Source organism: Hyaena hyaena, unplaced genomic scaffold (assembly GCF_003009895.1).
Source record: "Hyaena hyaena isolate Hyena2069 unplaced genomic scaffold, ASM300989v1 scaffold_694, whole genome shotgun sequence".
Classification (NCBI taxonomy): domain Eukaryota; kingdom Metazoa; phylum Chordata; class Mammalia; order Carnivora; family Hyaenidae; genus Hyaena; species Hyaena hyaena.
Window position 1 is genome coordinate 965,719 of NW_024081327.1, and position 27,089 is coordinate 992,807.

Genomic DNA, 27,089 nt, shown 5'->3' on the forward strand with positions numbered 1-27,089 from the left:
AGCCCGATGCGGGGCTCGAACCCACAAACCACGAGATCATGACCTGACCTGCGTTGAAGTTGGATGCTCAACCGCCCCCAGTTGAGCCAGGCACCCCTAGTAAAATCTTTTTAGAAGCCTAGAAAGTATCAGATGTAGATTGGTGGATGGCATTTGGATAGAATTCTGGATAATGGACCATGGCTAGAATTTGGATATGTGAACAAGGAGAGCTCACATAACACATAAGAGGTGTTTGCATAGAAGGGATAGTGACATCTGTCCTGACAGCATGTTTGTTGAGATTCCACTATATATATCACCACTCACCCCAGTAGACTACTAATTTATCATTGCACGTTTCTTCAGAGTCCTTACATGACTTCATAATCCTTTCTAAGACAGTACTTTGGCAGTCACAGCCACCAGCCCTTGAAGTAAAACCCTTCTGCCATTGATGCTAGCTAGAACAAAGAAGTTACTTTGGAGAATAGTTAGGTGAAGTTCGCAAAGTATAGGGGAGCAGTTGGCAAAGGATCTCGGGTTATAAGGTGAACCATGTACCACAGGTTGATGTAAATGCAGAACAGGGTCTCTGGATGGAGAGGTAAATAAAAGTGAAGAATCTTAGAAGCAGTGAGGTACAGGAGAAAAAATTTTTACAATTCATGGGAGTAGTAAACATTCTTTTAGTTTTTCTTTACCTCGTTTCATAATATGAGAGCAAGTATGCCCTCAATGAAATTAACAGTGGGAAAATTTTAAACAAATAAAAGGAAATACTTCTACACTTACCATATAATCAGTCCATAGACTTTTCTGTGGAGGGAGGTCATGGAGTCAAATGCTGAAGAGGAAAAGAAAAGAGAGGGAAATCTGGTTAATTTTATGACCAATAATAACATTGTAATTATGCTCTACGATGAGAATAATGAGGTTGAAGCTTTGGGGCATAAAATGATCGTCTCAGAGGACAGGGAAGGAATTCTCCCACTCTTACCCTGAACAAGTTGAATGGCACCAAAGAATTGGCCAGATGCATTATGGGGTATAGTTTTTCTCAGGAGGGAGCTCCTATTAACCTGTAAAACCATTCTTGAAAGACTGGTGGGTAGCTTTATCTGGAAAATCCTGTATTTCAGGAGACATCAACCTTGATTCCAAGCAAAAAGAATTTTGTAGTTGCTGGAATGATAAACTCCCCAATGATGGATGTGGTTTAATTTTGCTTTTGACCCAGTGTGTGAATTTCTCTTAACATAATATTCATATAACTAACTTGGTGTATTGTACTGGATGGAAATTGGCCTTTGACAGTGAGCAGGTCCAATAGAAAGCACATGAGCTGTCCCTAAGGAACTGTGAATATGCTCTTGCCCTTTTGTCAAACTTTCTTCAAAGTTTAAACCAGGTACTTATAGCTTCCGTGTTTCTTTCTTGACATGTTGCTTATGTTCTCGTCTTCCAGACCTTAGGGTAACTTTGAATTTTTAGCTGTCTTTAAGGGCTACCCAGATTAGATTTTGAGCTGGCCACCAAGTGATCACCTAGAGGGCAAACTCATCTGTAGCCAGTTCTCAGTGAAATTCAGAAAGAGGACAACAATACTCTCAACAAGTGAAGTTTCCTTAAATGATAAGTGTGGTCTAGGCCAGAAAGTCAGGGCGTCCAGCCTTTCCTCTTAATACCTCTTCTAAACCAACTGGGACCTTAGCCTTGTTTGCTCATTATGTCTGTGTACTTATTCATTTCATTTATTCATATAAAACATGGATATTGTGTGATACAGAGTAATTAACTCCAATTAGCAGATAATTCCCAAATCTCCATTGTTCAACAAACAAAATTTTTTTTCACTCACATATCAGCCTAAAGAAGGCTAGGTGGCTCCCCTGACAGGTGTGCTCCTGGTGGTGACTCAGGGATCTAGGCTGCTTCTAGTCTGACTCTGCCATTTTGGGTCCTTTATGTGAAGCTTCAAGTCCAGTTTCCTTATTTGGAAAATGGAAGTGATAAAAAGACACCTCAGCTTCGTGTGTTGACTAAGTAAAATAAGACATATTGAATGGCTCTCACAGTATCTGGCACATCGGACCAACTCACAGAATTTTGAGGTTTCTTCCCTTTGTCTGTATCAGGCACTTGGACATAAGCAAGATACACTAAGATGAGTAAGGCAGATATCTGTACTCAGATTGCCCTTGAGTGCACTATCTGAAAATAAGGCAATTTTTTAAAACTAGAAACCTGACTCTAAGTAAGTTCCATGAAGGCAGGCATTGTGACTCTCCTTTTATTTTTAACTACTTATTCCCAGGGTCTAGGTCACTATCAGGATAATGGCACATCTCAAAATATATTGTTAAATCAGTGCTTAAAATGTCGAACTATATAATGAAGAAGCTGGAAAATGATACTCATTTCCTGTTTTGTTTTGTTTTGTTTTGTTTCTCATCACCACTACCCCTGTATTTACAAAGATTAAAGATGGGAACTTTTTGGATGACTATGGACTTCCTGATTCTATACCAGACTCCATCCAAATTGAAGAGTTCATTGTGAAGTATCCCTGCAGATAAACCGTAGCACATAGGTGTTAATACTTTTTAAATCTTCTATGTGGCTAACCGAAATTTTGCTTAATCACTGTGCTTTCCCATGTTGGATCTGTGTATAGTGTTTTTTGGATTCTGTAGATAAGTTTTGCAGTATTTGTTCTTATATCTCCAGCCACTACTTTGCCTCCCAGTTTATATACAGCCTTTGCTATAAACAAGCCGTTTTGTCTGAATCTTTGGTGCCAGTTGTGTATCTCGGTAATACAGTTATGTTTTGTGCCTCAAAGTTGAGTTTCCAAATGTCAGTAAAACCCCTTCACCTTGCCGAATTGTGTTGTACCACTTCTTATGGGGAGCCATGGATTGAAATAGGACTTGGAAGTGGTTTACCTGCGAGCCCCTGGCCAAGTATCTTAATTGAAAGACTTCGAACAAATTATTTATTCAATTGACTGAACAGTATCTGGTTAATCCAATCATCTTTGCCGACCACTCTCCCTCCTGGCTCCTATCTATTGCCTTCAGTGAGCAGATTGCTTGAGTGGCCGCCTCCTCTTTCAAGTCCCTTTTCCCTGTAGTATTTCCTAAATATTAGTGCAGTTAACTTTTATGCAACCTCTCTGTAGGTAAATACCCATGTATATGGCTTTCTATTGTATGAGAAAGGAACTGAAGTGCACGTAGTCTGTTTGTTGTCAGAAGTCACCAGGAGTAAGAAGAAAATTAATTGGAATTGCCATCTTCAAACTAGTGTCCCTATGCATCACATCCCAATCGGAAAATTTTGACAAGATTTTCCTTGGCTCTCCCTTTGATGGCTGACACTGGGAACAGGATGCTGTCATTATGGCCTCCATCACTTCCTGCTTCCAAAAAGCAGTATCCATGGCAGACTGTCCAGTGAGCTTGCCCTTCTGTGAGGTTGAAGGAGACTACATTGTTTTCTGCCAAAAAATAGACCTGTTTCTTTTTCCTCCAAAGGAGAAGCTCTGAACATAGCAAAATAAGCAAGTAGAGCCAGCTGTATCCATTTTCCACCCATATTAGAACTGCCAAAGCCCAAATGCAAGAGCTCATTCTGAAAGACTTCAGCATGCCAATTCTGGGCTTACGGAAATCTTTTCCCCTAATTACTTCAACGACCTTCTGTGTATAATATATTGAGGAAATTTCATCTTTATATTGCCATGGCAAAGAAGGCAGGTTTGTAGAGATTGGTGGGACAAATGTTCAAAGAACTTTAACAGAGGAGATTGATTCTCAGGTATTAAATGAGACATATATTGGGATAAGCTATACAAAGAAAATTTATGTTTAGAAAGGGAAAAATTCCAGTCCAAATGTTGACTGAGAACTCAAACATTTCATGTCCTCATCCTGTATCCTGAGGACAAGGAAAAAAAAAAAAAAGAAAAGAAAAAGAAAAACAAAGTCCTCTTATGCTTTTTTTTCTGCCTTCCCTAAAGCAGGATATATTATGTACGTGCAGAAAAAAGATACACATGAGAATAGTAAAGATGCTATATCCATCAGAGTAAGATAGGTTAGGATGCCATAATGCACAGTTTGCAAATCTCAGTAGCTTAAAACAACAAAGGTCTATTTGTTGCTTACTCTTGTCTACCTCTGGTTGGCAGGGGCCCAGGCTGAGAGATAAGCCTTCATCTTGTACTTTGCTGCTCACTGCCCCAGAGACAGGCTTAGAACTCTGAGAGCAGAGATTGACAAACATTTTCTGTAAAGGGCTAGACAGCAAGCATTTCCAATTTCACCTTCACGTCTGTAGAGTTTCTGTCGCAATCATTCAACTCTGCTATTGCAATGCAAAAGCAGAGTTTACAATAGTTTATAATATAGGCTGTGTTCCAATAAAACTTTATTTACAGTAGCCAGTGGGCTAGATCTGACCTAAGGCCTATAGTTTGCCAACTCTTTCAATTAAATTGTATGGCCCCAAAGAGATACTTGTTACCTCTTCTCAATGATAGATGACTAATTGATGATTCTACTCAACCACAAGAGGATGGGGAAATACAAGCCTGTCACTTCCTGAGATAAGCCTGGCCTGTATGGGTGTTCACTCCTATATCCAGAAAATGATGAAGAAACAGATGAGAGATTATTTTCACAGCTCCACAATGCTTGATTAAGCCTACTGGTCTTCTAGAATTTCTCTACCTTCTCAGTTTCCTCTTTAACTCAGCAAACTAGACTTTACAAGGTGGCAGTGTTCATTTGCTAATTAAGAGGCAGTAGGAGTGGCCACTCAAAGGGTACACGGCTCTGCTCTGTGTTTATTCAGTCTTGGCGGCCATGTGGAGTGTGAATAGCTGGAGTTATCCATTCATGCACTCTTCACCTGCCTGACTCCCAAGGTGAATCAGAATATGCATCCTGGGAGCAGATCTTGAGAAACGATTTGGATGTAGCAAGAAAAACATTTGGTCACATGACATTCCTCAACATAAGGTTCCTAGGGGACAAAGTTATTCACTCATATACTAGTTTCAGAGATGTTTCCTAGATGTTGTATCATGGCCTGTACACAGGAATCAATGATAAGATGAGATTTTCAGTTTATTTTACTGTACATGGAATTTTCAAAGCTGTTTTTACAATAGGATGATGTCACTTTATGTATTTGGTTTTCTAGCAAAACCCCCTCACAAATCAAAACCAAACCTACTTGGCCTGTTCCTGGTTTGTCTTTGTTTTATAAAGTCAAATGGTTCCTTACCTGCAGCTGTCACACTTCTTTCCACTTTTAGGCACTGCTCTATGAACAAAACTTAAAGAGTCTGTTTGGTTTTGAACACTTCAATTTATTCACGTTTTTTACCTTCTCCATAGAAATAGTTGACTAGAGATGTATATTTAAATGGATTTGTCAGTCAGCTAATACAGAGACATTAGGAATTTATTGTGTAGGTAGTAGATTCTCTATATATTGAAATATTTATATTATATTGATTATAATCTATATCTTCTAAAATATAAAGATGCTTTCTTGAATATAATCACGGAAGCAAAAACACTGAGCCATTTTAATAAGTAAATTTTAAAAAGATAGAAATAAAGAGAAGAACATACACTCTGCTTAAGATCTGTTAGTTGGGAATAACTCTCAATTTTTATTCCCCTTATCAGCGATACTTTTGTTGAGCATAAGAAGGTTCTAGAGGTAATGGTTACTTGACCACGACAAAGAGTAGTACTTTAAAAAGAATGAAAAAAACCTACATGTAAAAAGTATATTTTCAAGGTCCAGATGATATTTTTATTTAAAGTAGTGATACACTATATCTTGCAACTAATTGTAATTGACTTCAATGAAAGTGTTCTTATGATTTTCCAACCAACATTTCCAATTGTACTTCCCAGATCAGCTGCCAAGATCAAGCTATCCTAGAGAAGAACTCTAGTGTTTTTAAACAGACAATTATCCAAGTTTCTTTGTTTGGAATAATAATAACAACAATGACAACACTTATTATATCTCAACCACTGTTCTGAGCCTTTTTTCCCCTTCCTCTCTAGCCTCTGGTGACCACCATTCTGTTCTCTGCTTCTGTGAGTTTGACTATTACAAATATAGGTATTGTCATGCAGTATTTATTTTTTAAAACTGGCTTGTTTCACTTAGCATAATGTCCTCCATTTATCCTTTATGTCCCGAGTCCTTTAAAATACACATCACAGCCGTCTCATGAGCTTGAAACCATACCATTTTTCATCTGACTTTGCCAAAGAGGAAACTAAAGTACAGGGAATGTAAGTTATTTGCCTAAAATCACACAGAGAGTCAGTAGCAGACCTGGGGTTTGAACGTAAGCACTTTGGACCAGAGGCCATAGGAATAATCACTGAGTTGTAACATCTTTCTTTCACAGATGGAATAATGGAGATGTTATTAAGATTCCCATAGGGGAGCAGAAAAATTTAAGGACTTATAAACAACCAATCCATATGACTGAGAAAAATCTATGCTCTTTTGTGCTTATCTAAATTGACCACAAATTTCCCCAATATAGGCAACTTCATTTCTTGGGACTGTAGAGATACAGGGAAAATGAAAACGTCTTTCAGCAAGATTCTGGTGTAGAGATTTTTGTTTCTTGACTATAGGAAATGTGAAGGAAAAGGAAACCCTCGCAACCTCCAGTTTGCTTTCAACAGGTAATCAGTGGGGTGGGTCACTGCTGTCACCTCCTCTCCTACCCACCTGAGCCACCTTCCTTGGCTTGTCAGCTACAAGTTCCTTTAGAAACTCTTTGCTGTACCTGAGTTCCCCTACATGACAACCTTACCTTGCAAAGAAGATTAATATAAAATATCAGGCAAAGGTTTTGTATTCCCAGCCCAGATCTTTATCTCAGAATAAAAGAGGGAAATTTATCTCTTGTGAGTCATGGGCACAGAGGAGCTGGGAACATTTCACTGGCAGGGAGAATTGGCAAAAACAGTCCTAGTGGATTTCAAGTTTATTTGACTAATTCTTTCAGCACTTGTCAAATGAAACTACTTTTGTTTAGGTAACAAAACAAGCTGTTTCCTCTGCCATTTCTCCAGTGAGTAGTATAGGCACTTGTGGCGAACACACATTACTGCTAACTGTTATGATGTTTGCTGTCAAATTCATTTATTTATACAACTGCTGTAAAAAGCCTGAGGCCCATAAGCAGCCATGAAAGATTTCAGAGTCATGGTGTGGGGTCATGAGAGGGGAAAAAAAGTCTCCACTGGTTATGAGAAAGGAACTGACACAGGAAATGGTCACATATGGCGCAGATTTATTGTGTCCGGGGCTTCCCATTCAAATCTCATTACAGCCACAGCTCAGAGCTGGGCATGGCCCAGCCACATTGATTTTAGTTTTGGCATCCAACAGAATTACTGCAGCTTCAAACTGAGGGCTGGAGAGGTGATAAGTTTATCATTCCGGGAAAGAGTGTGTTCAGCCTGTACTTGTAAAGAACGCTGTTGGATGCCCCTGCCTTTAATCTAACCCATGAACATCACTTTGTTCAAAGATGGCAGGCAAGGTTTGCAAGCAAGAAAGAAATCCGAGGGTGGAGACAAAAGGGGAGTGGAGTGGAGAGGATTTCCAAAGGAATGAAGGGAAAGTTAAGATTAGATGAAAAGGTTGAAACCATCTTCAATTTTGCAGGTTTTTATTGATTTCTTGATTGGTAGAAAAATAGATATCTTAGAGACATGCATGTGTGTTTTTCTGCACATATTTTCTCAAATTGTAGATAGTATGTCTGTGTTTTATTCACCTGTGAATTGTGTCTTTTCAACATTGTTCATCATGAATGCTTGCCAGGCTTCTGGATGTGGTTTCAGACTACAAGGCAAATGTTATTAGTTTGAGCAGAGGACAGTGCCATAAAAGGAGAGTGCAAAGTATCTTTAAAAATATCCCTTTTTTCATTATGGCTACTGTAGCAGCTTATATTCATTAGCACATGTTTGTTCCTGACAATGCACATACATCATCTCATTTAATCCTGTCCAACGGCTTGTGGATTGGGTGCTGTTTTCAATCCCTTTTAATAAATGAGTTACTGAGTCAGAAGATAAGTAACTTCCCCTTGGTTTTGCAGCTAGGAAGTCCAATGCCAATCTCTCTGGCTAGAAAACCTGATCTCTTAACCCTTGTATTTGCTTTGGCTGTTTTCAATGTAGTATTCAAAGAATAAAAGTCATAATTGAGACCATACATTCCCATTGATGTTTGCAGGGCAAATTATAATGTAACAAATAACAAAAATACAAAAAAAAATTATTTTCTAAGCCACTAATTTTAAGCAAAATATACATGACATTTCAATATAGTAAAATAATAAAGGATAGTCTTTGGGACTTTGTATGGACTTTATCAATAAATTTTTTTATTTAAAAGTGATTGATTCAGAAGAAGGGTCTATTTGATATGAACCTGATTCTCTTCCCTCATCTTCAATCTCATTTCATCACTTAATCTTCTGATCATTTTCCCCTCAAAGTAACACTCATATAAAAAGAAAACATGTATTTGGAAATACTCATCAAAAGAACTTAATCAAGACAGAAAGACTTTTCACAGAAGACCTTACAGGCATCTTTGCTTCATGTAATGGCTGGTTTTGTATAGTTTTCCATTTTTCTCAGATTAGATTGGAAATGTATTCCTATTGAAAATAGACACAAGTTCAAGAACCCTGGTGAGATTGCTCATGAAGTTGTGTCAAATCCTAGTATAATCTGTAGCCCCTGAAGTCCATTTGCCCATTATGCCTGCAGAGGTATGTACTTCTCATCTAAGAGCTTCCAGCTTCCTGTTCCTGTACAGTATCTTTACTTTTTAATTTTTTTAATGTTTATTTATTTTTGTGAGTGAGAGAGTGAGACAGACAGACAGACAGAGAGCGAGCAGAGGGAGGGCAGAGAGAAAGACACACAGAATCCAAAGCAGGCTCCAGGCTCTGAGCTGTCAGCATAGAGCCTGACACAGGGCTTAAACTCATGGACTATGAGATCATCACCTGAGCTGAAGTTGGACGCTTAACTGACTGAGCCCCCAGGTGCCCCTCCTGTGCAGTATCTTTAGTCCTGTACTGGTGTCTCTACACTTGGACTTCTCTTTTCCACCCCATCATGACTCCCATGCATCAGAAGCTACTTCACCACACCAATCACCATTCTAACAAGAATGCTGTCTATTTCAATTAGAATGATGTCAGGGAGACTATGTTCCTAAGCACCACTGTTCAGCAAATTAGGAAAGCCAACCTGGAAATACCTTAATCTTGAAGCTCCTAAACCTGAACTTTAAATACATTAATTTTTTAATTTCATGAAATTTAAGTTTCTTCACATTACATTTTCTTATAAAAGTATCTGTGTCAATGAGTGTATGGGCAAGCATATCTATCCTATCTCTTTTACAGTAATTAGTACTACCATATTGTGGTCACTCACTCAATAGATGTTACAGACCTCTAATTCTACACTCCAAGTTAGCAAGCTTCTGCTTCTGCCATCTATATTGAATCTATGATGCATAAGGACACCATTATAAATTCACCTTACGAATACACCATATAGCCATTATTATTTGAAGTGTTTTTTTAACTTTTAACTGGAACCCCCCATTCTAAAAAAAAAAGTGGACAACTTTTGTCTATTTCTAGTATGAACAAAGTATTTTTTAAATATTTCTTTTCAAGATTTCACTTACTCTCTGCATATTTAGGAACACAGCTTTGCGATTTTGGAGTTTCACTCTTCACAGCCTGAGGGGCTACAACAACATATATAAATGGGGATAAATTCAACCTGTCTACACTTTATTTGATCTGTGACCATACATATTTGTTAAATTAGAAATAATGAGGTGTAAATGTTGTTTGACAGAAAAGAATTGTAAATGATTTCATTTCTTGAAAATAAGAGAATGATTACATATTTTGTTTTTGTCAAAATTGCCAATGCTTTACTCTACCACGAATTGGGAAATCTATCACAAAATGACTAAAAAAAATATTGAGGGAAATGGTGATGTTAACCTCAAGGAAAAAAATCATTAATGTTGATGTATTTCATTCAATTTTAAAAATATAAATTTTTCCCTTTTCTTGATAGGGGGAGATGGAAGGATTTTATGTGCCTTTGAGTCAAAACATTTATTTTAAAAATACTTTTTTTTCTTTCCTTCTGACCCATTTTTCTAAATAAAGGATAGAAGTTGTTTCTTTTTTTCCTCTTCTTTTAATTTTTTTTCCTAGCAAAGATGACCCCTTTGGCATATTTTCTTTTCAAATGTGAAATGAGGTGGAAAATCCTCATTTCACGACAGGAAGGACAAATATTGACACAAAGTTAATATTTGTTAGAACCCTGGAAGCAACCTGAGTACATATGCAGGCATGTGCGTGCACGCACACACACACACACACACACACACACACTCACACCCTATCTTCCTCTTTCCTCCTCTTCACCAGACATACCTAACTCACTTCCTTTCTTGGCATTTAGGTCTGTAGTTTCCAATCTACAGGAAAGTGGATGGAGCATAGTGCATGTCCAGGATCTTTTAGGATGTTAAAGTATACACAAAGCAAGGGCTCATGTGCACACATGCACACACAAATACAACCTGCTTAATCTAATTTCCCTCACTTACAGAAGAGCTTCTGGACTTTATCACTGTGCTTGTCCATCTTGAATGCAATAGCATATGCCAATCCAATACTCACTGGTCACTCAGCATTTATTAAGTCCTGTCCACCCTTGCCTTTTTGAGAAGAATGCCCTGGGGTGACTGGGCGGCCGTCCCTGACAGGCTGTGCCACTTATCTATTCCCATTGATTATGAAAGTCAGCTGTGGCCAGACCTTGCTTTTTTTTCCCTTCTCCTCTCAGCCCCTCTTACAAGCACCCCTGCCTGGATTTTCATGAGGAAATAATCAGATTAGGCCTTTCACGGTGAGTTCATATGGAGTTCTCTTTCTCCAGTGTGCTACTAACTGAATAAACGTGTTTAGTGGTAAATTGTAAATGACATTATGATTACCAAAGCCAGCATGGGTTTCATTTAAAAGTGATCAGAATTGCAGACCACAAAAATTGTGACTGGCAGATAAGGCCATTTGGAGAGGTGGGAAAAGAAAAGACAGAAACAAGTGAGAAAGATCATCATTACTTAAAACTAAACCTTCCCCAACTGAGGGTAAGCAAGAAGGAAAGAAATCCAGAGGAAGAAATGATGAAACATTATTTCAAAAGGAAGGTAGACTGTCACCAAGGGCTTGTGTCAAGCGTGGCCAGGACAGTGAAAGATGATATCTACTGGCTTTGTGCACACCTCTCTCTTAAGTGGGTAGCATGTAATCTCTTCCACAATTAAGAACTACACCCGTTTAGCAGCTCAGGGACCCTAATGCATTGCTTACTTGTGCTTTATTTTTGCCTCAAGTCAAAATGAAAATACTAGAATTAACTCTGAAGATGACAGAGGAAAGTGGATGGAAAGACACTGATAAACCCCCAGTCTTTTAGTCATTACTAAATGCTAGAGAAGTAAAAATAAAACTTCTTCTTTATGAACACCAGGACTCTAGGTTTGGCTATAAAACTGAATAACCAATATTACAGTCTTTAGACTGTTGTTTGTTAAATTTGTGGCTGATTATTTCATTTTAAATATTTATTTTTTGAGAGAGAGTGTGAGTGGAGGGAGGGGTAGAGAGAAATAGAGACAGAGAATCTGAGGCAGACTCCATACTGTCAGTGCAGGGCCTGACGCAGGTCTTCAACTCACAATCCATGAGATCACTACCTGAGCTGAAGTTGGATGCTTAACTGACTGAGCCACTTAGGTGTGCCTGTGGCTCTATGTTTATACTTCTGGTATCGTATGCTATAATATTAAAAAGGCCAAGTGGCAATGTAAAAAAGCAAATGGACCCTCATCAAGTATGTGATATGACAAATAACTGAAACCTCTTGGTGAGTTGCTTTCACTAGACTGTGTGGAGAGAATTCCTGATGATTATAGCACTTATCCACTCGTAGTCCTCATCATAGCTGACGCTGCATCTAAATACAAGCCAAAATGAAGTTACTTGGATTATGTTTAATTTTTCCAGAGGCATAGGTAGACGTCTACAAGTGTGCTTTTTCTCTCCCCCCACCCTTTCCTCATTACTATTACTAGGTAATTATGTGAGGCAAAATTGTGAGTCATTTTTTCTTGCTAAGAATTAGGGTCAACTAAACTTGCTGTGAGGAAGTTTTAGGGAAGGAGGAAGGAATGGAAAGAGAAAGAGGGAGGAAGGAAGAAGGAAGGAAAGAAATAATAGAGAAGATGGGCCACCAAATTTATGGCTTGAAGCCATCTTTGTAGTGAAGTGAGTCTTACTTTGCCATTCTAATACCTATCCCATCCTGTCCCCCTTCCAGGCACCACTTCCCTTAGTCTGTGGACTTCCTGTCAGATATTTCTGTATGTGAAGCTCTCCTGAGCAACCATTTTATATTAGCTGAAACAACCCTGGGATGACCGCCATCTGGCTACCTGAGACTTCTGTAAACAGTAACCAGAGTCCACCACTGGCAAGCTGTGAAGTCCATAGGACCCCTCTGATACTGTCCAACTTCCACACCACGTTAGAGAGGATCAGGGTACAGTATATTTTGCTTGGCATCCCTGCTTGCTTGAGCCACCACCACAATCTACATCTCCAGAATACACATCTCTTTCCTGATTCATTCATGGGCTCTCCCAACCTTTGACTCTCTTTCTTTAAGCCTTGTTCCTGGTACTGTGCACAATTCTGAAACTAGAGTCAACAAACTGTTTTATATTTTCATGGAGTGCTCTTTAACCCTAAGTAAAAACCCCTGCTTCTCTGAGACTGATGTCATTAGGCTCATTACCTGCTCTCTCTACTTGATATGTCTTATTTTGACATAGTAGGCACTGCTTTTCATCCTGAAAGCCACTGAAACTAGTTCCCAGTTTCCTTCTCCATTCTAACTCTGCAACCACTATTATCCAGGTGAATAATTGATCCAAAACCTTGACTTCTGTGGAAATATAGACTACCCAAATGAGAACAAGCAACACCTATTTATTCTGAATTTTCTACAACACAGGAGTTAGCCATCATCACTTGCATTTGGCAGAGACTTAAAGGCAGAGAGAGTGAGAAAGCTTTAGGGTGGATAAAAGGGAAGACTTCAGATATATGGTGATTGGATGCTGTTGTTGGCAAGGCGAAGTTGGAGGTGGGCTTATTAGAAATGGAGCATCCTATGTGATTGACTGGAGACACATATTTGGTTTTCTTCATTTGGTGCTAAGTTGGAAATTGGGAAGGAAATTGGGAAGAAAATTAGGGAAGGCGATAGTTATTGTGGGAGCCCGACAGTGACCACGAGAAAGAGTGGTTAGGGGAGCGGGAATGTGCCTGCAAACAGAACTCTCTGCTTGGGCAGATCATGCCTGCAAACAGGATGTTCTGCCAAGAGGCCTGCACACAGTATCCAAGGTTATACTGATCTGCTCGCATACGAGGGAACATGCCTTCCTTAGAAATAAGGAGGAGGCTGGAGTTGTGGGCAGGCCTCTTAGTAAACATGTTGTGGTCGCTTCCTCCCTTTGCTCCCCCCCCCCCCCACCGGTCCTTGGGATGTGCTTGGCTTCTTGCCCTTATTTGGTAAAAGAATACATCTTGTAGATTACAGTATGTATCCAGCTACCGGGGTATAAAAATAAACCACAAGGGAGGCTTGCGTAGAATTTTTCCTCCGGCTGGAGTTGTGTCTGTGTCTGTCTTTTGTGTGTCTTGTCTTTGGTCATTTCATCCGCAACAGTTATTAAGTACTAGCTGTTTGGGGCTGATTATTTCAGGGGTTATTGCTTGATAATCCTGGACTAGTTGATTCAGATAGAAATTTGACTTCCTGAGGGTGCCTGGGTGGCTCAATTAGTTGAGCATCCAACTCTTGATTTTGGCTTAGGTCATGATCCCAGGGTTGTGGGATCAAGCCTCACATAGGTGTCTGTGCTGAGTGTGGAGCCTGCTTGGGATTGTCTCTCCTCCTCTGCCCCTCTCCCCAGCTAGTGCTTTCCAGCCAAAACCAAGAATTGGGCACTCAACCAACTGAGCAACCCAGGCATCTCCAAATTCACTTCCATATAAAATTCTTTCTAGCCACGTGTGTCAACTCACCCATGCTGTGACACATGAGAGTCAGCCCCTAGGTCTCATGTGTTATAAGTGTATCCCAAGGCATGAGAAGAAAGTGAGAATTAGAGAAGTATGGTTTTGAATGCCAGTGTCACAAGAGTTGCTTTATAAATATTTATTCAGATATTATAGCTCTCATACATGACCAAAACTTTGTGAGGAACTTCCCACATTTGATAACAACTCTAAACATTTATGTATTACCAATCATTCGTTGTAAAGCTAAAAGTAACTTTTCTGAACTGCTAGTGATAGAAAATAAGTGTCAGTCATCTAGGTTAAAGGCAAGACTGAATTACCTTTCTACCCTCTGTAGAAAATATTACAACCTTGCTGTTAATATAAAAAAGCAACAGAAACTAGGAAAAAGTAAGTGATATGCTGGGTAATTAGTTAATAATATTAATTTTCCCTAGATTTTATCGTGTTTATGGTATTTATGAGGTTTACATTTATTTCTCATTTTAACTAATATTCACTTATTTTGAATTCACAATTCTGTATCTACTTTAACACACTGGGTCCCCAGCGTTGTATAAGCACTAAAGTATAGAAAGACTGGGTCCACCCCTCTTGCACAGTCACCATTTCACATTATTTTCTCCATCTTCAAACATTCTACCGATCCTCTCTTCATGCATCCCCTGCCCCCAACATACATCCTCACACTTGACTTCCAGTTGATGGCCTTGTCTGGCCTCACGTGTCTCAGCAGATGAGGGCTTTCAGTCCTCCATCTCCACCTGCACAAATACTCTCTGTCCTCCTTCCCACTCCAGGAGACATGGAGTCTTTTGACCTACCATCCTCGACCTGTTTTTAAAAGGCTTGGGACCCTGCTATCCCTTAGCGTCTCCAGTTTACTCTGCCACTCCTCCACTTTCCCCCATGCCAGTCTCTCCCTTTTAATGGGTTCTCTCCTAATCTGCAGAATTTCAGCTAGTGTCTAAACACAACAGTATGACTTTTGTTCGCTAGTACATGTTGTAAAGCTCTGAATTATAGTCACTAGCTGCTTTTCACAATCTCATCTTGAATGCCAGATTGATGGACTTCAATAAAATTAAGTATTAATTATTTTAAAGAACCTACCTTAAAGCTTGCATAGGCACTTTGTATAGAATCCTATTGTCACAACTCTAAGGTAGAAATTCCTACTAGAATTGAACCTATAGTACCAGAGTTGACTATATAATGGTTTAGTGGAATTGTTTTGGTTTTGATTTTGTCTGCTTTAACTAAGAATGAAGAATTTTCTACTTAACTATTGTAATGTATCCACCATGTAAATAATCTATTTTCCCAGTGAGTAAATGTTACTTGTGTGTAACTTTATCTCCTTTACAAAGAGGTGGGGCAATCACAGGCCAATCATGATTCTCGTGTTTCTCTCAAAGAAACTTGATCTCTTATTTCTGAGATGTGGGTTAGAAATATACTCTTTCATAAGTTAGACAGCCTTCAAATATAATTAATACATTATTATTGTTATTGTTATTTTAGAGAAAGGGAGTGAGCATGAGAGGGGAAGAGGGGCCGTGTGTGTGTGTGTGTGTGTGTGTGTGTGTGTGTAGGGAGGGAGGGAGGGAGAGAGAGAGAACAAGAACAAACAAACATACCCCAAGCAGGCTCCATGCTCAGCACAAAACACAATGCAAGGTTCAATCCCATGACTCTGGTCATGACCTGAGCCAAAATCAAGAGTCAGACCCTCAACTGACTGAGCCATGAAGTCTCCCCATTAATACATTATTTATTATAGATTTTAATAGTGATATTCCTAGGATAGCAAAACTTGTAGGGTATTTGATTTTAGAGAAAATGTATCCTGTTTGTTTTATATCTTGTCAATAAGTGCTGAAACAAAGAAGTAATTTAAATATTCTTTATACTTACATTGGATCAAATGGATATGTCTTTCATTTTATAGGGGTATGGGAAGGAAAGTATAGTGATAATATTTTATAATAACCAATGCTTAATGAACTCTTTTATATTTAGCTTAGAAAATACTAATTATTGACTTCATGAAGGTCATAATGGTAAGTCTCCAACCACATGTCTCAGACATTAGAAAGCATGTGTTCCATTTATAGTAAGATATTCACACACAGTTTCAAAATATAAAAAAGGAAAATACTAGGAATAGAAACAATGCATATAATTGGCATTGCATTAGTTAATCTGAACAAAGAAGATAACTAAGCTTAAAGAACAATTCCTGCATATATGAGTAGCTGTATGTGCCTGGCATTTAATCTTTAATAAAATCACAGTGCTTAATAATAACACAAACGTAACTCCTAACAGTAAAGAGAAAGGTGACATAGTGACAAAATCCTCTTCCTGTTAACAGATTAAGCATGCACAAGGAATTCAGCAAGTTGTTTATTAAACTTCTTGCCTGGGTTTCTGGGGTTCATAATGTAACTCCTACAAAATTACAACAGATTATGAAAATTTGACGGTGACTTATCTTCTGTCATCTTATTCCTGAACTTGTTCATGGGCCTGAGTCCTGGATCCTCCAATGTGTACATACGCTCTGCAACACAGATGTTCAGCACAGACGGTGCTTTCTTGAACTTGCGCATTCAAACCTTGCTCTGACCCTTCCTTATTCAAACCCTTCTTTTCTTCTTCCTATTCTTCCTCTTAAGATATTGTCTGCAACATGGGTTGTTAGTCATATTCTTATCCTTCCAATGTCATTGCTGAGAAAGGGACTAGGGAGCTTTGGATGCTGAGGGTAGAGATAGCTTGGGAGTCCAGCCTTCTTGGTGGACTAGCTTCTCAGAGTCATTAACAAAAATAAATAAATGAATGAAAAGAATCATATCACTGGACTACTCTGGAGATGTGCATTCTACTAGTATAGCTCCTATGCCTTATTACTCTAAAAGAATATTTGAACTACATGATAAATCATCCCATTTTCTTATTTTAGCTTTGGAAGGCATCTGCCATCAGGAATAGAAATAAATAAAAACTCATGTTTCTACATGTGTATTTATTTAGTAAATTAGTCAAAAAATGCTTTGTCACAACAGAATCCTTTTAGGGTCAAGTCACTGATGTGATTTAGGAACATAAGAAAATTAATATAAATATAATCAGTCATAATTTCAGCCTTATGGTTTCATGTGAAAATAGATAGGTTTCTCAAAGTATTCAGCTACCTCATATATTAGCACCAATTCAGGGGGCAAGTCTCACATTTTTTTGTAGCATATTTTGTTACTATTGTCATAAGTTGGGTTAAAGTGTATTCAAGCTAATAATAATAATAATCTTATAACTAGATACCTGGCAAGAATAGATAAAAAATATTTGAAAAATAAGAGTTTTGAAAAGGACATTACACATCCATCAGGTAATACATATTTAGAGGCATCTACTGTGTTTGAGGTAGGGTGTAACTTAAATAGGAGATATAGTCCCTGGGCTTGAGAAATAAACCCTTAAGGACACTGATGCCTACTAAGTCTATGTAATTTATCAAACTACATATAGTTAATAGCAGAGAATGATTGAGAACCACTTCAAGTAAGAGAGTGATTATTTAGGGACACTTCCAAAAATTTAGCAATCCATAGAGATCACTTAATTTTTTTAAATTTTTTAACTTTTTTTTTTTTTTTTTTTGAGAGAAAGACAGAGCATGAGCAGGGAAGGAGCAGAGAGAGAGAGGGAGACACAAAATCAGAAGCAGGCTCCAGGCTCTGAGCTGTCAGCACAGAGCCCAATGTGGAGCTTGAACTCACAAACCATGAGATCATGACCTGGGCTGAAGTTGGTCGGTTACCTGACTGAGCCACTCAGGTACTCCCGTAGAGATCACTTTAAAAGACAATATATCTCCTGAATCAGCAGAAGGGAAAACAAAATCAGATCTATAATGGACCAGAGATCTGAATGGAATGTGAACGATTAATCAACAGGAATCAACATAGCTGGGGAAAAAAATGTATTAAAATAAGGAAAGCGACCTGTAAAGTCTAGAAAAGGGGAGCTAGTGTGATTCAAGGGTTTTTCCTGAGGGAAGTCCACCTAACTATCTTACTTGAAAAGGATATATCTATAGTTGAGACTGTTGTATCAGAATCTCAGGGCACAATTTCCATGTTTGTTAAGATTAAGCAACTAATTCCCTTCATACTGGTGCCATGCTTTTGAAAACAATTCTTGGTTTAGCATTAGTGTTTCTTTTAATTTTTTTAATGTTTTATTTATTTTTGAGAGAGACATAGAGACAGTGTGAGCAGTGTCAGAGAGAGAGGGAGTCACAGAATCCGAAGATAGGCTCAAGGTTCTGAGCTGGCTGTCAGCACAGAGCCCAACACGGGGCTCAAACCCACAAACTGTGAGATCAGGCTCTGAGCCAAAGTTGGACGCTTAACCGACTGAGCCACCCAGGCACCCCTAGTGTTTCCATATTACGTGACCATAGGGAGAAAGCACATTATGTAAAAGTGACCATTCTTTTATATTTGACAATTAAGTCTCTATTTAAATTAACAACTTAGTATTCAATTTAGTAAATTCAATTTATTTCAGGGAATTATAGCAATTTGAATTTTCTATTTTATCTTGTGTCTGTTTTCTCTTTGTCTATGTCCTTGAAGTCACTGAATTTGTTGGCATAAAGTTTGTAATTGTCTAAACCTTTGTCTGTAGGATCTGTAGTAATAATCTTTTCCTCCCTGAATTTGGTGATTTGTGCTCTTATTTTATCTTTTCTTAAAGTGTACTTGTTTATTTTGAGAGAGAGAGGGTGAGAGAGAAAGCATGAGCAGGGGAGGGGCAGAGAGAGAATCCTAAGCAGACTCCATGCTGTCAATGCAGAGACTTGATCTCATACCCAGGCACCCTTCTTTCTTTCTATCTTGATCAGTATAGTCAGGGGGTTAACCAATTTTTTGTTTTCCAAGAATCAAATTTTAGCTTTGTTTACTTTCTCAGTTTTTGTTTCTTTGTTTCTCTTTTTTCTATTTCATTGATTTCTGTTGTTATATTTATTATTTCCTTTCTTCTAGTTACTCAGGATTTGCTTTACTTGTTTGCTAAATTTGTAAGGCAGATCTTTAAGGTATTGCTTTTACACAACTCTTCTCTTGTAATATAAGCACTTAATCCCATTTTTTTTTTACATATAGTTTATTGTCAAATTAGTTTCCACATAACACTCAGTGCTCATCCCCACAAGTGTCCTCCTCCATGCCCATCCCCCCTCCCCCCCAACATCCATCAGTCCTCAGGTTTTGTCAGCATTCAAGAGTCTCTCATGGTTTGCCTCTCTCCCTTTCCCCCACCATTTCCGCCCTTCTTCTCCCCCTTGTTCCTCAGTTGAGTTCCTCCTAATCCTCCTATAAGTGCAAACACAGGATATTTGTCCTTCTCTGCCTGACTTATTTCGCTCAGCATAACACCCTCAAGGTCCATCCATGTTGCTACACATGGCCAGATGTCATTGTTTCTCATTGCCATGTAGTATTCCATGGTATAGATAAACCACATCTTCTGGATCCATTTGTCCGTTGATGGACACTTAGGCTCTTTCCATGTTTTAGCTATTGTGGAGAGTGCTGCTATGAACATTGGGGTACACGTGCTCCTATGCCTCAGCATTTCTGTATCCCTTGGGTAAATTCCTAGCAGTGCTATTGCTGGGTCCTAGGGGAGTTCTATTGTTAGTTTCCTGAGGAACCTCCACACTGTTTTCCAGAGGGGCTGCCCCAGTTTACATTCCCACCAACAGTGTAGGAGGGTGCCCGTTTCTCCACATCCTCGCCAGCATCTAGAGTTCTCTGATTTGCTCATTTTAGCCACTCTGACTGGCGTGAGGTGGTATCTCAGTGTGGTTTTGATTTGAATTTCCCTGATGAGGAGGGATGCTGAGCATCGTTTCATGTGTCTGTTGGCCATCTGGATGTCCTCTTTGGAGAAGTGTCTGTTCATGTCTTCTGCCCATTTCTTCACTGGATTGTTTGTTTTTCGGGCGTGTAGTTTGGTGAGTTCCTTATAGATTTTGGATATTAACCCTTTATCTGATATGTCATTTGCAACTATCTTTTCCCATTCCGTTGGTTGCCTATTAATTTTCTGGGTTGTTTCCTTGGCTGTGTAGAAGCTTTTAATCTTGATGAGGTCCCAACAGTTTATTTTTGCTCTTGATTCCTTGCTTTTGGGGATGTGTCAAGTAAGAAGTTGCTGCGGTGGAGGTCAAGGAGGTTGTTTCCTGCTTTCTCCTCTAGGGTATTGATAGTTTCCTGTCTCACGTTCAGGTCCTTTATCCATTTTGAGTTGATTTTTGTGCATGGTGTGAGAAAATGATCTAGTATCATTCTTCTGCATGTTGCTGTCCAATTCTCCCAACGCCATCTGTTAAAAAGGCTGTCTTTTTTCCATTGGATATTCTTTCCTGCTTTGTCAAAGATCAGTTGGCTGTATACTTTTGGGTCCACTTCTGAGTTCTCAATTCTGTTCCATTGGTCTACGTGTCTGTTTTTGTGCCAATACCATACTGTCTTGATGACGACAGCTTTGTAGTAGAGGCTAAAGTCTGGGATGGTGATACCTCCCATTTTGGTTTTACTTTTCAGTATTACTTTGGCTATTCGGGGTCTTTTGTGGTTCCATACAAATTTTTGGATAGTTTGTTCTAGTTGCACTTAATCCCATTTTGATATGCTAGAATTTCATGATTTGGTTTGAAATATTGACTCTTAATTTTGACTACTGTTGCTATTATTGTTGAGGCACGAGTATAACATGTGGCCTACTCCTTAAGCAACATTTTGGTAATTAAATTTATTAATATCATAGGCAGCTTTGGCACATATCATATGGAAGGAAGGATAGAGGAGGAGGCTAGATCATGCCCAAATGCAGTACACCCTCCATTACTAATATTTTGATTTTTTGTTCCAATCCTTAGGCTAAATTGATGACCTTGTACTTGAAGGCAAATTAAAATATCTTGAAAATAATACAAGATAATTTTGTCAATATCGCTTTTACATTGAAGGAATTGTGTTGGAAGTTAAACTATCCTTGTGGATTCAGAATAAGAACAACTCATGGTTCAGAAACAGGAGGATTAGAAATGTTAGGAATATGGGGTGACTGGCTGGCTCAGTCAGTAGAGCATGCAAGTCTTAATCTTGGGGTTGTGAATTTGAGCCCCATGTTAGGCATGCAGTCTCCTTTAAAAGAGTGAAAGCAATGGTGGGAATAATGGACAACGCTGTTTCTCTAAATGTCTTGATTAGCCCCAGTCATCCTTAGCTTGGGCTTTATTTAATGTCAGTACTCCCCAAATTGCTAGTTTCCTCTTTTCCTTTTGTATTGTTTTTACTCCTCATGTTTAGGAAAAAGAGAAAATGAGGGGCGCCTGGATGGCTCAGTTGGTTGAGCATCTGACTTTGGCTCAGGTCATGATCTCACGGTTCGTGGGTTCGAGCCCCGCGTTGGGCTCTGTGCTGACAGCTAACTCAGAGCCTGGAGCTTCCTTCAGATTCTGCATCTCCCTCTCTCTCAGGCCCTCACCTGCTCACACTGTCTCTCTCTCTCTCTCTCTCTGTCTCAGAAATAAGCATTAAAAAAAAAAAAGAAGAGAGAATGAGAAAATTATATAGTCTGAAATCCAAACTTTCTCACAATCTGGACTCAGTATACCTCTTCAATTTTAATACATCTCTGTAAGATCTCTGTTCCAGCCCCCTCAATCTACCTCTTTTTTCATTGACTCACATATTATTACACCTATCTCCCCTATCCTTTTTCCATTATGGAGGCCTTAGTGATTATTCCTTTTCCTTAATAATTTTACTTATTCAATTCTTTTTTCACCTAGCTATTATGTCCATTATTACCTTTAAATAATACATGTGATATAACATATTTTACCTTTCATATTTTACCCAGACTGCTTTGCATACTCAGTATCTAGCACACTTAAAATTTCAATAAATGTTTCATGAGGTTACAGATGATAATAAGAGTGATGGATTGCAAACCATCTTTGAGAGATTGTGGTTTATATATCACTTATTTTCCTTTATTTTATAGGTACATTCAGAGAAGAACAGAAATGCACATACCGATCCCTCATACAAGGCTACATCTGCAAACAGACTGACCAAGTGGTCTTAGTTCTTGACAATGCTGATGCCACTTGGACAATGCGGAAGTTATATCCAGTTGTATCTGTTACTAATGGTTTTGTTGACACCTTTAGTAGTGTAAATGCCAACACCCCTTGTTCTACTTTAGGGTCTGTGTCTACTTTCTATTCCATTTTACCCATCAGGGAAATCACCAAGGTGTGCTTTGTGGATCAGACTCCCCAAGCTTTGCGGTTTTTTCTACTGGGGAACAAAAATACCTCCAAGCTTCTCTTAGCTATATTCTACCATGAACTCCAGAGCCCCCGTGTTTTCATAGGGGAAAGTTTCATTCCACCTCTTCTGGTTCAATCGACTTCCTCATTGCTGGATGAGTCTTCTGGTTCCAACTATTTTAGCATCTTGGATAACCTCTTGTATGTTGTCCTACAAGGACAGGAGCCTGTTGAAATACGCTCAGGTGTCTCCATTCATTTGGCCTTCACTGTGATATTTCCAGTCCTAGAAAAAGGCTGGGAAATCCTCATCCTTGAAAGACTAACTGACTTCTTGCAAGTTAGCCAAAACCAAATCAGATTTATTCATGAGATATCTGGCAATAAAGCAACCTTAAAGGCCATTGCTGACAATAAAGCAAAGAGAAAGCGCAATTGCCCAACTGTGACTTGTGCCAGTCATTACAGAGTTGGTCAACGTAGACCTCTCATGATGGAAATGAGCTCATATAGTGTCTCGCCACCAACCACTATGGAAACTATCTCAAAAGTAGTAGTCATTGAAATTGGTGATCTGGCAACAATAAGGAACACTGGACTGATTTCATCTTTATCAAGTAAGAAATTACAGAATTTGACTCAACAGATTATCACTGCTCAACAAACTGGAGTACTAGAGAATGTTCTGAATATGACTATTGGGGCCTTACTGGTAACTCAGTCAAAGGGAATCACTGGCATTAGGTAAGTACTAATTAGAAAAACATTTAAACAAGGGCTGATTTCTAGGGTGCCTCTTGTAAATGTCAGTCTACTTCCACTGAGTTACATAATCTGTCTGCTTCTTAAGAATAAAAAGCCAGTCATTTATAGACCTAAATTCTCAATTAAGACTTTTTTAAAATTAAATCTGTATTCTTCATGATTATTCTATATTTTGGATGGTTGAAGATGTTATATTTTGGTACCTTTAAGTGAAAAGCATGTAGGAAGAAATTTTTCTAAGACAACTGTTTTCAATTCATTTGTTCATTAGTTTATTGAAAGAATATACATGTGATGAATTTAAGTAGTAGGCTGGATTCTTGGATGGCTAACATGAAACATGATCTTTGCCTTAAGGGACAAAAACACTACCTATCACAATTCCAAAGAGGTATAAGCTAAAATTGAATCCTAGAGGAGGGTGATAATAATTTCTTATAAGGACTGGGGAGGGGACTTACATTGAGGAAAGTTTTAGAAGGATGACTGGGAGTTTACTAGGCTAATTCAGTGACCCTGGTTGCGATTTATTTAAGCTAGGATTATAAAGCCATGAAAAGGATGCCTTTGTCAAATTGTAGGAGGCAGGGCTGTCACTGTTGTCAACTATGTTTATGGCACAGAGCTGTGTAACTTCTACAACATCCTTTGTGTCCTGTTATACTGACTCTAAAAGTTTGTATTTTGGAGTCTTCCACCCTATTTCTTCCAACAGACATTTCAGATATAAATTTACCTGAATGTTTTTCTGAGCTTAGTAAATGAAGAAGCATGGGAAGTACACAATGAGGTAAAACAAGTGTAAATTACTCTCAGTTTTATAGATTGTGTTAGTCAAAGTGAGCAGCCCAAGTGTATCTAAGATATCTGTCACAATGTCAAGACTTTTAGAGTCCCAAGCTTCAATTTTTAGCATATGCAAAAGAACTAAAAATGATAACCCAGACTGAAAGACAAGATTAACATATTATAATTCTTAAGAAATATATATAATACTAACCATCTCACAAATGCTGCTGATTATAGAGGGCTAGAGGTGAGCAACATAGATATTCCCTATATTGTCCAGTATAAGCCCAAACCCATGCACAGTTTCAGGTGATATTGGGTCCCTGAAATAGATAAAATTATTTAGATTCTGATATATTTTATTCAATGAGATTTTAGAACATTCATATTCTTTTAGATCATTCTGTTATCACTGCTTTCTCATCTTATTTGTGGTTGTGCTAATAAATAAGCAATTGATATTTAATGAATATTAGTTACTTCCATATACCATCTTCAATGGATGCAGGATTTGCTATAAAATAAGAGCAAAAATGAAGAGATACCTTCATATCATTAGGCATATCTAACTAATACATTGATAGCCTTTATATACACAGAATAACATATCCAAATGAAAGCTTAGCTAATGTTTTTGTATCATATTTTACCTGACTTTTAATGTAAATGGGTGTTCCTCTTCCAGACAGCATATTAATATGTATGGGAGATATGAAAAGGAAACTTGAAGGGCTTTATGAATTTTCATAGAATTAAAAAATATTCTTAGTCATGTGATTGTTCAGAATCAATTAAATCTTGGATATTTTTACCAACCACCAAACTTTCATCATGTTATCAATGTCATTATAACATAATGCATGGTAATATAAGAATTAAGAATCTGAAAAAAAAATTGCAAATGCATCTTAGCCTATGTTTAATTTTTTTTCCTTCAGCCCAATTTCATTTAGATCCCACCGAGATCTTACAAATATACTATATGTAGGTGATTAGAGAGGAAAAGGGCTAGTCAGTCCATTGCTAGATTTTATTTAGATTTTACAATTCTGAGCTTTTCTAGTAGCTCATCATCCCCAAATAACTGATTTTTATATTATGTATAAAAAAAGCTCAGTAAATATTGAGGCTTTGACTAGAAGGAGAAAAAAGTCAAAGAGCAGAAGCTATGGAGGTATAGCAGACGAAGCCAGCCAAGAGAGTGGAACCAGCACAAGTTCAGGTACACACACACACATGGATGTGGGGGATATCATTCTCTTATGAAGAAGCAAGACAGCTTCAGAGATCACCTTTATGGCCCGCCATCCATCATAGCCATCATGTTTTCACTTTTGGCTCCGATATTTCTGATTTAATAAGAAACTGCTGAACATGTATATTACAGCATCGATTTTCTGTTGGGATGTGTTCCATTCCTCCATCTCTCTCTGTCCCTCTGGTATTTTAAGAGAGATTTTTCAAACATACGGCAAAAAGAAAATCTTCTGAAGATAAGGAAAAGCTGCTTCTTGAGTATATCTGAATAAATCTCTGCAGAATGAAAAATGCCTTGTCCTAAGGGATTGAATGAAAATTAACAAGGTTTCCCATGGTCCTAAGACTTGCACAATATGCTAAACAACCCTGAAGCCTAGTGCAGGCCTCAGGCCAGCCCTGTTTCTTTCAACTTTGATCAGTGTCATTTGGGACTTCCATTGAACTCACTGGAGAGCCATTGACAAGCTAATGAACTGACCTTGAGAAAGAAGAATCAGTATAGGACACATGCCTTTCAGTGAAAAGCACCAAGGATGTTGAGAGGTTCACTCTTGTTAACTTAATGGGTTTGTATGCATTTCAACAAATTGAGGCCATATTGGGCACTTAATTTTTTTTGTGACATTTCCTTTTTTTTTTTTTTTTAACAAATAGTTTATTGTCAAATTAGTTTCCACATAACACTCAGTGCTCATCCCCACAAGTGCCCTCCTCCATGCCCATCCTCCCTCCCCCCCACACCCATCAGTCCTCAGTTTTTGTCAGCATTCAAAAGTCTCTCATGGTTTGCCTCTCTCCCTTTCCCCCACCATTTCCGCCCTTCTTCTCCCCCTTGTTCCTCAGTTGAGTTCCTCCTAATCCTCCTATACGTGCAAACACAGGATATTTGTCCTTCTCTGCCTGACTTATTTCGCTCAGCATAACACCCTCAAGGTCCATCCATGTTGCTACACATGGCCAGATGTCATTGTTTCTCATTGCCTTGTAGTATTCCATGGTATAGATAAACCACATCTTCTGGATCCATTTGTCCGTTGATGGACACTTAGGCTCTTTCCATGTTTTAGCTATTGTGGAGAGTGCTGCTATGAACATTGGGGTACACGTGCTCCTATGCCTCAGCATTTCTGTATCCCTTGGGTAAATTCCTAGCAGTGCTATTGCTGGGTCATAGGGGAGTTCTATTGTTAGTTTCCTGAGGAACCTCCACACTGTTTTCCAGAGGGGCTGCCCCAGTTTACAATCCCACCAACAGTGTAGGAGGGTGCCCGTTTCTCCACATCCTCGCCAGCATCTAGAGTTCTCTGATTTGCTCATTTTAGCCACTCTGACTGGCGTGAGGTGGTATCTCAGTGTGGTTTTGATTTGTATTTCCCTGATGAGGAGGGATGCTGAGCATCGTTTCATGTGTCTGTTGGCCATCTGGATGTCCTCTTTGGAGAAGTGTCTGTTCATGTCTTCTGCCCATTTCTTCACTGGGTTGTTTGTTTTTCGGGCGTGTAGTTTGGTGAGTTCCTTATAGATTCTGGATATTAACCCTTTATCTGATATGTCATTTGCAACTATCTTTTCCCATTCCGTTGGTTGCCTATTAATTTTCTGGGTTGTTTCCTTGGCTGTGCAGAAGCTTTTAATCTTGATGAGGTCCCAACAGTT

The 27,089-nt window shown here is 38.6% G+C and overlaps 1 protein-coding gene across 1 annotated transcript in view; it reads left to right on the forward strand.

Moving 5' to 3' along the window:
* Positions 1 to 27,089, forward strand: part of PKHD1 (PKHD1 ciliary IPT domain containing fibrocystin/polyductin) — a 488,222-nt gene that overhangs the window by 414,369 nt on the left and 46,764 nt on the right. Inside the window, 1 exon segment of the mRNA XM_039217466.1 lies at positions 22,349 to 23,363. Coding sequence (XP_039073397.1) covers positions 22,349 to 23,363 — 1,015 coding nt within the window.